This window comes from Stegodyphus dumicola, chromosome 3 (assembly GCF_044657685.1).
Source record: "Stegodyphus dumicola isolate Sdum_Otavi_A_Nest chromosome 3, ASM4465768v1".
Classification (NCBI taxonomy): domain Eukaryota; kingdom Metazoa; phylum Arthropoda; class Arachnida; order Araneae; family Eresidae; genus Stegodyphus; species Stegodyphus dumicola.
This window is the reverse complement of record NC_140770.1, coordinates 137,872,617-137,884,166: the sequence shown is the minus strand read 5'-3', so window position 1 is coordinate 137,884,166 and position 11,550 is coordinate 137,872,617. Positions and strand designations below refer to the sequence as shown.

At 37.1% G+C, this 11,550-nt stretch overlaps 1 protein-coding gene across 1 annotated transcript; it reads right to left on the bottom strand.

The window, feature by feature from the left end:
* Window positions 1-1,515: 1,515 nt before the first annotated feature.
* LOC118202997 (zinc finger MYM-type protein 1-like) lies at window positions 1,516-8,548 on the bottom strand. The gene is made up of 4 exons (XM_085812448.1): window positions 8,489-8,548; window positions 3,490-3,916; window positions 3,080-3,406; window positions 1,516-2,987 (listed from the first exon to the last, which is right to left on the bottom strand). Exons 1-4 carry the CDS (start codon window positions 8,546-8,548, stop codon window positions 1,516-1,518), a joined length of 2,286 nt encoding a protein of 761 aa, XP_085668574.1.
* Between the last annotated feature and the right edge of the window lie 3,002 nt (window positions 8,549-11,550).

The following is an 11,550-nucleotide window of genomic DNA, read 5'->3' as shown; positions in this document are numbered from 1 at the left end:
GAAATTGGTAGTTCAGGAAAAAAATACTAAAAATTATGCAAATTAAAAAATAAGAAAAATATAGTATGTTTCTCTTTAATACGCCTAATACTTCTTACTACATGTTAAAAAAGATTTACTGTTATGCTTTTTGAATTACACAGTAGATCAGCAGATTTGCACAAACACATCTTCGTAGTACACTTCTTTGAACAGTTGCATTTTCTGAGTCCTTGTCCCCTAATTTTGAGGAACGTTTTTTGCTACTTTATATAAACTTACTTATTTCTCTTGTACCAATTTCTTCGATTTTTTTTCAAAAGATAACCCTGGTTAATTTAGAAGAAAAACAACAATACACAACATATTTAGAAGTCAAACAACATATTTGTTCGGTGTGTATCTTAATAACCCTGGTTACTTGAATACAACGCTTTTAATTTACCAAACTTAATACCAAGGACATAAAACTCATCATTTTAATGTCTGTAATAATGGCTATTACTGATTTTGAATCCATTTTCTATCTATCAATATACAGCACTTTTATTTTAACATTTACTCTTAGACTAGGTTTCCGGAAGTTTTTAGTAGATGCAATCTTCACCTTCTTTGCCAGCTTCTCAAGTTCTTTCGCAGCTATCTTTCGAAACAGTTCCGCATTTTGAACTTTGTTTATAGTCGCACTTGTTATGACAGAGCATATATCTGGCTCTTTTTTTTTCAATTTGAACTTCAGTATCTCCTTCATCGTTATGCATAATTCTTTTTCACATGTATTATTATCATCATCTGTTCAATATCATCTGTATTCAATAATCAAGTCTGTAATCTGTTTCACTATCATATTCTGTATTATTATCATCATGTATCTATATCAACTATTTATTCGAGATTAGTGCTTTAATCTTCTGTATTAACCCTGCATTCATTATTAATACTTCTATTTTTTCCAAGTCCTCTTCAGTGGCAATATAACTAATCAAATTACGTGGAAAAACTGACTTAGCAAGTCCCAGCTTCATAGTGCAACCAAATATAGCTTTGTTAAGGTGAACATTTGATTCTCTCGTGATATGCTTTGTTTTTCAGTGCTTGAACAAATTTTAATCCTTCCGATCACTTTTATGTCTCCATTTGTTTCCAACCATGTTGTCAACTTGTTCTCAACGTCTTGGTTCGCCTGTTCGACAGAACCTTGTCACTGACTATGTCTCGGCTTTACGAGAACTATTTTTATATCACTGCACATTTGATATAAACTGTTTATGATTTGGTTGCAAGATTTCCTCTCATTGTTGGAATGGAGAATGTTCGGGGCCAGGGCCAGATTACCAATTAGGCACAGTAGGCACGTGCCTAGGGCCTACGAAGGCCAAAGGTCTTAGGGCTTTGAAAAAAAATATATTGAAATAAAAATACCCCAAAAACTTATAAACATTTTTATATTATTATATAGTGAAGGTCAAAATAATATATGTAAATACAAATACACAAAAAATACGAATACAAAACGTTTGGTTTACTAAGTAGATCCTAAAATAACTCCTTTTTTCGGGATTTTGACACAGCGAATTCGTGTATTATATCTTCAAAATTAATGCCGCGAGCGACATCACTTTCAATACACAGAAGGCCCAGTGACGAAGTTCTCTCTTGACCCATAGTTGAACGCATAAAATTTTTTATAAGCTTCAACTTGGAGAATGATCTTTCTCCTTCTGCATTCGAACCCAATATCGAAAGGTATATGCGCAATGCAATATTAACATTTGGGAAACTTGACACAAGTTTATCCTTTATTTGTAATTTGATGAGATCCGTTATAGAGGTGGTTTTGGGGTACAAATTTGAAAAAATCAAATACTCATCAACAAAGTTTTCTTCTAAGTCAGACGGATACATTTTTACCAGAGCTTGAGCCTTAACCTTGATAATGTCCTCGGTCAGTGTATTATCCGTAAGAAAACTAAATGTGTCATAAAGGCTGGTATACGCAGTGCGTCTCTTTGTCATTTCAGCGCAAAGCACATCCAGAACAATAAAAAAAAAATTAATCTTAAAGGAATCTTTGGCACTGCGAGAGGGAGTCTCATCTGGCCCTTCATCGAACTGTCGTTTTCTCTTACGAACTCTAGTTTCGGATTCTTTAAATTCTGAATCTGGTGCAAGGGCTTTTGCCTTAAGATAATAGCTATTATACATGTCCTCAGTTCTGCAGTGAGATAAATATTGAATTAAACTGTCGTAAAGTCGCACCATCGTGTTAAACTCGATGCCAGGTTCTTGAAGAGATTTATTTACAATATCGACGTGTTTTAGTAGATCTTCCCAAATGACTGTGAGTAATACCATCTCCAAAGTATTCATTTGATGGATTAAGGTTTGTGCCTCAATCACTGTTGTAGGTTTCATACCTTCACTAGTTGAAATATTTGTAAGAATACCACGTATATCATCATAATGGGCACATAATGTTTTTACAGCCTCATAACGTGCTGACCATCTAGTCTCTGAAAGTCTTTTTACAGAAATTTTACTTCCCAAAGACCTTAGTTTAGACCATCTTTGAGGGGACGCTGCAAAGAAATTGTAGAGCGATTGCAAAATTTCAAAAAATTTTACAGCTTCTAAGCAGCTTTCTGCCGCCGCTGTGCCAACTAGATTAAGACTATGAGCTCCACATGGTACCCAAGTGGCTGCGCTGTTGATTTCCCTAAATCTAGTTTGTACTCCCGAATACACTCCGCTCATATTAGCCGCATTGTCATAAGACTGACATCTGCAAAATTTTGGGTCTATTCCCTGATTTTCTAAAACTGAAATTAGAGTGTCAAAAAGATACTTGGCATCATGTTTTTCTATTTTAACAAACATCAAAAATCTTTCATATATATCTCCAGTTTTTGAGACATATCTAATAACTATGGAGAGTTGATCCGTATGGCTAACGTCAGGTGTAGAATCCAGAGTGATTCCATAATACTTGGCTTCTTTGATTTCTGTAACTATTTTTTCCAATACTTTGACCCCAGTAAAATTATTAGTTCTTCATACGTTGTGGAGGATAAATATGATACTTTTCCGCGGCCTGGATTACCATATCTTCTTACATGTTCTTCTAGAAACGGATCAAATTTGGCTAAGAGATCGATACACCCAAGAAAATTGCCATTACTAGGATCACCATGTATTTCATTATCGCCTCTAAACGCTAGTCCCCTTTCGGCCAAAAACTTAATTACTTCCACTACTCTTCTTAAAACCGTTGTCCAATATGTGCTTTCTTTTTCCTTGACAATATCAAACGTCTCATCAATTTTTCTAGTTTGTTGGTAGTTCACTAAAGCAGAAATAGATGCAAAATGTTCTTTTGACACTTCATGACTTGAAATTCTCGAATGTGCGTTTTTCCAGTCATTAAAGCCTGCAAGGAATTGGTTACACAGGTTTGGATTTCCAGGTAGGTCCGATTTGAACAAAATACATTTATAACAAAAAAAAACTTGCCAGTAGATTCGGAAAATATCAACCAGTCCCTTTTTATAATATCATTGTTGTTCAGTTTTCTGAAAAAATAATCTTGTGATGGACATCTCATTATTTCGCCAAATTTAGTGGCGTATAACTTAAAATTTATATCCAATTTCTGCACAGGGTGATTACGAGAGAAGTAATCGATAAGATCTGCGCTTATGCTTGTCCACCGTGCTGGATCAGAACTGAAAATACTTGAGGCTGATGTTGTTGGTAGTGATTCAGGCACCACCTGCTTCGAAGCGTCGTTAAAATTTCGTAAACCCCCGTCAGCCTCGTCTTCTGTGACATTCTCAGTTTTATTGGTTGAACATTCTTGCGAGTCCCAACAAGCCTCAGCTTCTTTAGGTCTAACCTCGATCGAGGAAATATCTACCGCATCTGCATTATCTTCTGTCTCCTTAGAAATGTTAACATATTTCAATAAAGAACCTTTAATTTTACTAAGCGACTCACTCACTTTCTCTTTCTTTTTGCGTTTTTCATGTCCACTTTGGTGTTTTCTTTTATATCCATCAGACATTTTTCGCTAAAAAAAAATATTTAAAAAAAGCTTTTATAAATTGCGCTTAAAAGTTTAAAATAATTTTTTAACTTTCTGATATACCATAATAAAAGCGATGGGCACGCACAAACTAAAATTTAAACTTGTTTTCTCCTTCTTCTCGTCACCTTTAAATATACATTTTAGTTTGCGCCCGTCGCTTTTATTATGCTATCAGAAAGCTAAAAAGTTATTTTAAATTTGTTAAGTAATGCATTTTAAACTTGTAAAAACGAAACCCGGATTTACGAGTATGGATTAAAATTAAGCTATTCCAAAGGTGATTTGGACTGTACTATTTCTACGACTACTACTGGAGATTTTTTACAATAGTATGGCCAAATCACCCCATAGTAGGCCTACTCAAAGTTCCTTGCATTGTGCTGCATTCTACGGCGGACTATTATACTAATAAGAAGTGATAAAATGAAAATTCTATTATTTATAATGGAATGAAGCAATATTCCAGAATCAAAAACTAGGTTGAAATAAGTAGAGTATAAAAACAACTTTCCTTTACTTACCTTACTTATAATAAATTTAACTTCCAGTTTTTAAACTAAAGATTGACTTGGGGTTGAGCGTGATTAAATACAAGCACAGGCATACACGCTCTATCGTAGTGTTTACATATTAACTTATTACACAACTGAGCTACTAAAACAAAAGACCTTAGCAGCAGGGAAAACATCTCGATCGCGCGCAAGCGTTTGGTAGTGGGCATGGAAACGTGGCCAACTGTGTCAAACGCATGTGCCCGTCCGAGAGGTTTTCCCGGCGGCTAATGTCTTGTCATGTTCATGTACTAAAACCCTGGAATTCTGCATGGAATTTGGTAGATATAAAAGTTGCAATGTTGCAGATAAACTCAATTCTGGAATTATGGCTATTGAAAATGGCTCTATGAAAAATAAAAACATTAAAATCCCAAAATAAAATAATGTTATTTTACCGCATCATCACATTTTCGGATTTATATCTACAACAAAATTATTACTTAATATTAGCGGTCAATTTCAGTTAAAAAATGTTTATTATTTCGGGGCCTACGCTGCTGGAGTGCCTAGGGCCTACGACACCCTTAATCCGGCCCAGTTCGGGGCTCTAAAAGTTACGAAATCATCCAGAAGGTGATATGTTACTTCCACAGCTCTTTTAATGTGCAGACTTTGCATTGCGACGGATTTTGTAAGATGATCTTTATGCACTAAATGCATTTCATATCACGATCAGGATTGAAGTGCATATTTATTAGGTCGACTTGGCATCGAGAATTCATTTTGCTATGCACAACTGGTTTGATTTCAATTCCCTTTTCAGTTTTTGGTTTTTTCCTGACATGGTTCACATAGTCTTAAATACGCGAAGATAGATCCTACTAGTATTACATTCCTGTACTTGCGATTCGTTTCCTTAATCATACAGTTTCTTCCACTATGGCCAACTGTGATATGAGCGTTGTGTATGACGTTGACAATTTCATCAATTGTAACATAATACATGATTTCTGCAGATAGTGGTGCTATAAGTTTGTTCTCTCCTCCAATATTTGGAATAGCATAGCGTTTCAAACCTTCTGTAATGAACCGATTGTTTTTGCTTCACAATTTTGCTTCTTTCACTTATTAAAGAAGTGTATTTCACATTTGTTAAATAAAAGCTGTTATCGTGCTTAATTTTACAGATTTACACAAAATGTCGTAAAACCTTTTCCACATCACATCACTCATTTCCTTTCAGCAAAATAAAAAACGTAAAATACGTAGGTTGAGGCAAAAGTCATGGCAACTATTTTTTTTTCCTTGAAGATACTAGTCCGGTTGGAAAATGTGACATATACAGACGAAAGTACAAGGTCTTAACTACATGTGTGGGCAATGAATAGCACTGAAATATCGTAACACACGAATATATTACGGTAGTATACAGGGAAATATGGCCTTCACCGTGCAAAAGAATGATAACACAATACACATAAATTTGACGTGACAAACCTGGGCCTCAATGTTTATCCCGAACGCCACGTCGTACCTATCGCACCAGGAAGTCCCTGTAGTACTGTGCGGTCACTGTTCTGCCATGTGAAACAAAGTGGCAAACAATGACACCCCTGACGTCATACACGACGATCACCATCAATTTGACTGGGGAAGGATTCTGACGGACCTTCTGCTGCCTTGGTGATCCAGGATGTTGCCACTCCAAGGACTGTTCTGGTTATTATTCCCTGGCCCAAAATTCATCGATGGCGATTATTCGCGACAAGAATTGATCGCCGTCCTGTTGCTAGCGTGCAAAGTGGTCGGAGTATATTGCATAGCGCATCCACCTTTGAACTTCCGTCGGTGCATGCGGTACCCACCGCGAAGCGATTTTGTGCAGCTGTAGCTCATTACGGAATATCCTGTGGACGGTGCGTTTCTCGATGCCACTTGCCCTCTCTAACTCCAGTAACGTCCATCGTCTGTCTTCATCCATGAGTGCTCGATGACCGTACGTGCCAAGTCGGTCTGCACACTCACTGGTCGTCCTGAACGTTGCTCATCACTGGTTGACACACGTCCTTGCTGAAACTTTCCTGCCCACCGTGCTACTGTACGATATGGTACGGCATTATTCCCAACGGTTTCTACTAATTCGCTGTGACATTCCATCGCATTTCTCCTATGGCTATTTTGATGTAAGCGTGCTGCTCAACACGGGTTACTTTCATCTCGCACGACACTCACCAAATGACTGATTTCAGAGCCCTCGCTACCACATAGCCAGCTATGATAGAGCCATATGTTGTTCCGCATACACACTATGCCTGCAGAACTTCCACACGACACATATACGTTTTGTGAGCCGTTCACATATCTACAAGAAAAAAATAGTTGCCATGACTTTTGCGCCAACCCTCGTATGTTGAAATGGAAACAAACTGCTTCTATTTTAGATCGTAGCTGCTTAGACTTGTTTGAATTCGCTCCAAGTTAGACTGCAAATGGCGCAAATAAGAAGGAGCAGGAACAGAAAAGTGTCGCGACAGAATTTGGGTGCTTAAGTTTATTCAGAGTCAATTTAAATCCCTTGTTTCGGGCTTTGACCGAAAGACGTTTGTAATTCCTAGGTTTTACAGCAAAGGCTTGGTAAAAGTCCAAAATAGAATCATATTAAAGCATACTTCGGACTTTTACCAAGCCACTTTGGTAAAAGGTAAATGTTACCGGTAAAACGTAGCATTTATCAGACTTCGGGCTTTTACAGTATCAACATAAAAGTTTACCATTCCGTTTGGTATTCAGTTATACACTGGTTATCATTAATTAAGGGAAAATCACAAAAATCACGATTACTGAAAACGTTACATGCAGAATTTTATAAAACTTACCCACAATATACAACACATAGCAAGGTATCAAATAACATAAAAAGCAATTACCAGATAATTATGGTAATATAGAAATTAGCACATGTATAAAATGAAAAAATTGAAGGTTTGCTATAGGAAAAGTACTTTCAGTACGAAATATGATCGCCTCTAGAAGCAATACAGCGATGTGTGATGCTTTGAATTATGCGGTCTATCAGTTCCATAGGAAGCAAGAGCCATTACTCTTGCAAAGTACTGTGCGGTCACTGTTCTGCCATGTGAAACAAAGTGGCAAACAATGACACCCCTGACGTCATACGCGACGATCACCATCAATTTGACTGGGGAAGGAAGTTGCAAGCGCGGCAAGCGTCTGAGGGGACGGATTGAGAGCAGGGTCTGAGGCGGCGTCTCCCTAAAGCATCCCAAACGTGCTCGACAGGATTTAAGTCCAGGAATCGAGCTGGCCATTCCATCGCATAAGTGTTTCCTGTTGAAGATAATCATCTACGATGCGAGCCCTGTGTGGTCTTGCGTTGTCGTCCTGTAACAGGAAAGCATCACCTATTGCCCCGGCATATGGGCGCACATAAGCATCAAGGATGTCATCTCTATAAACCCGAGCAGTCATGGTTCCCCTTGGAAAGACATAGAGGTCTGTGTGTCCACCCAAAGAGATGCCACCCCAAACACAGACACTGCCTCTTCCGTATACATCTCTTTCACGGATGTTTGACGGATGATAATGGGTTCCAGGTTCTCTCCATATCAAATAACGCCTACTATCGTTTTCTAGACTAAACATTGATTCATACGTAACGAGAACAGTCCTCCATTGATCAGTCGTCCAGTGGACATGTTGTCGTGCCCACTGCAAACGGTCCCTCCTATGGCATGACGTGAGCCGCACGCAAATGGCTGGTCGCCTCGCAAACAGACCCCCTTCGTGATGCCTTCTACGATGCCCCGAATCTGTGGTTTGGAATTGCCTTCCACAGAAAGGTTCACAGTCTATGAACCACAGAAAGGCTCACATTTAGCCATCTGGCCTCTTCTGTTTGACTTTGTCTTGCCTCCAGTCTCCCAATGGCTCTCTGTCGAAGTTCTGCAGGCAAATGATGCGTGGAGGTCATTGTTGCGAATTAGCTATCTCAGATTTCTGATGTCACTATCACAGTGAAATATGTGGGCTTACTGCGATACTGCTGTATTGTTCTGGGTATCTATTGCCGTAGCAATACTTCCCAGACATCCAAAGTAGAAAATCTAAGCAATGTAAACACCTGAATATTTTTCTTATGGGGGGGGAGAATATAATGAATACGTGAGAAGACGTGCCTCATGTATGTTATGTGGGCTTGCTCTCAAACATGGACTTTTATGATCCTCGCAGATGACGTATTCCGAGTGCAGCGCCACTAATTTGCATATTGCAGTTTTACTCAGCTACTCTTACTTGGCAACATATTTAAATTTTACACGGTTTGGCTTATTTTTGAGGGAGTAATCGCTATTTTTGTGATTTTTCCTTAATTTATGATAACCAGTGTATTAACATTAAAAAAACTATGTTTAGCCATCACTGCGTGAGTCGTTTCTCAAGCTGCAGTGTGTCTGACAGTCATGTGGTGATTAAAGCAAAAAAATAAAAAAATGATGATTCGCCAGTTTGGCGCCAGGCCGTAGTAAAATTAAGAATCGGGGTTCTCCACATATGTTATTATGAAAAAATATGAAATGCGCAAGCCTAAAGCATAAAAAGTGGTTGCTGTGATCCGAAGGTCCGGATTTTAGATCATTGCGGATATTGGACGTCCGAATCTTTATTATTAAACACTCTATAGCAATTAAACTATCTATTTATAATTTCCTTGATAATAATAATAGCAATCACAGTTTAATCATGCCATGCTTATATAAATATGAACATCATAAATAACGGAAGAAATGCATTAGTTTACTTTGTGATGCAAAACACGAGATTTGTTTATTAATTTGCTCAATTTTTTTTTTTTATTTCATACAGGAGCCTTCCATGGAAAGAATATACATTGGATGATCACGTATATAGAAGACTCGTTGCCAGACCTGAAGAAATAAATTCTTTATATGGAGTTGGTCCTAACTTAAAGAATTGCAATTTCTTCAGAAAGAAATTTTTATCATTTCATTAGTTTTTAAACGTAATTGGATGGCTTTACAAAGGAAAACAAGGGAAACTTAATTGTGAAATTTCTCATTAGACCTTAATTTTCATATAATTGCAGAATTTTTATTCAAGAAAATTTAATCGGCACCATTTGCACTTCTTTCTCTTTCTAATGCTTATGGTTGATTTTGTCTAAGACAGACCATGGAGGTAAGAAAGAAAGGAGGGGCCAACCCCGCACTGCGAGTGAAGTACTGCTCTGAGGGCTTTGGTCTCCAAATGGAGCGTTTTTTGTTTACATTTAGAGCCTCCCTTGACAGCGCACTGATAGTATTTCGACACACGATACTTTCATACAAATCGAAAAACAGGACACTTCCGCATAAAAGAAACATTTCATTGTGTGATGGATAATAGCAATTTGTATAGTTATGTTTATACAAAATGTTATGTTTAAAGAAGATTTTAGCAAAAATGTTACGTTTAAAGAATGAAAAATATTTTATGGTACCTTTAAAATTATGTACGTCTTTCGATACCCTTGAATATGCACTCTTAAAAAAAATAATCTTTAGTTATAAACAATAGATTACATAAGTTAGGACAATAGATTAGCTGATTAATTACGAAATTAAATTTCATTAGCTATACATAACAACGATACGGGCAATAGGTGCCACAATGAAGATGTCAAATGTCTTCCATCACGTTCAGTGTACCTAAGGTTTACATTATCCGGATATTTTTCGGCTAAGAATACAGCTTGACTGTAAGAAAGATCGTTGCTGATCGTTCATTTTTTCTGTGATTGGCCAACTACCTGGTCCGACAAATCAAAAGATTTTAAGTCTTCGTTCTGCTGCCCACACTCACCTAAATGAGAAAATACTTTATATCCTAATTTCATGTGCTCTAGATGTTAGTTTGGTGTCTATGAGGAAAGTTGTTCTGTCAGTTGCTGAAATGAAGTCTGTTTGAGGATGATAGATGAAGATTTTTCATCTTGGTCATGCAAATTGCAAGAAATATCAATATCGTTTAGAATCTCGGCACCATCGGAAATTGCGGCAGGGTCTGACGGTTTGTCTTTTCCGTGAAGCCGTTTTTCATTTTAGCTGCAATTTGTTTACTCTGTTCGGTCCTATCTTTTGCTCTGGTTCTATATTCGGCCCCTGAGAGTTTTTTCCTAGACCCTCTCATGATTTCTTGTACCCTAAATAATATACAGTATAACTTGCCTTAATAAGAATAGCTAAAAATTGACGTAATTACATTCAACAGTATATTAGGGCCGCGTCGCGGACGCGCGCGCTAAGTGGTTGTGTCTCGCTAAATATAGTGAAGAATACTAGAAGCAGGCATATTAAAAAATGAGACAACAACAACAAAAAATAAGTAAATAAATAAATAAAATAAAAAACCCTCCAAATTAAAAAAAACTAAAAAAACTTTAAAAACAATAAAAAATAAATAAATCCATTTTTAAAATCTAGGTTGCCGACTGGCTGCAAAAAACCAAAATGCCTTACTTCATTTCTGTTGTATATTCTCGACATACATTAATTTGAATTATTTCATGGGTCTAAGTTTAATTTGTATTGGGTGTTAAGAAAGAGTTGCAATTTACAATGTTTTCTTATTTCGCAAGAGGTGTTGGTATAAAAATAAGGCGCCTCTATGCTATCGTTCTGTTTTTCATTTGAATATTCCCGCCAGAAAAGAGGACAACAGAAGGACTCTAGGTAAAGAAGTTGAAGGGAACGATATATAGATTCTTTGCTTTAGGCGTCACTTACAGGGACCAAAGACCAAGACGTTTACGCGTTCGGCTGTACTTAGCTTACTTTTAAAACTGTTTGCTCCATTAAAAGGTTTCGAGTAATTAATTATAAATATTCTTAAAAGAGGTTTTAAAGCTGGCTTTAAAACTACTAATGTTGCATCAAAATTTGACAACATTCCAAATACAATTCAGCGCCACTCTTG

Bases quoted from the DNA above. Each gene is read 5' to 3' on its own strand.
- LOC118202997 (XM_085812448.1), bottom strand. From the start codon at position 8,548: ATGACCTCCACGCATCATTTGCCTGCAGAACTTCGACAGAGAGCCATT. The intron at 3,407-3,489 runs GCAAGTTTTTTT...AATTCCTTGCAG, and splicing joins GATATTTTCCGAATCTACTG to GCTTTAATGACTGGAAAAAC. The intron at 2,988-3,079 runs GTAATCCAGGCC...TGGAAAAAATAG, and splicing joins AGAACATGTAAGAAGATATG to TTACAGAAATCAAAGAAGCC.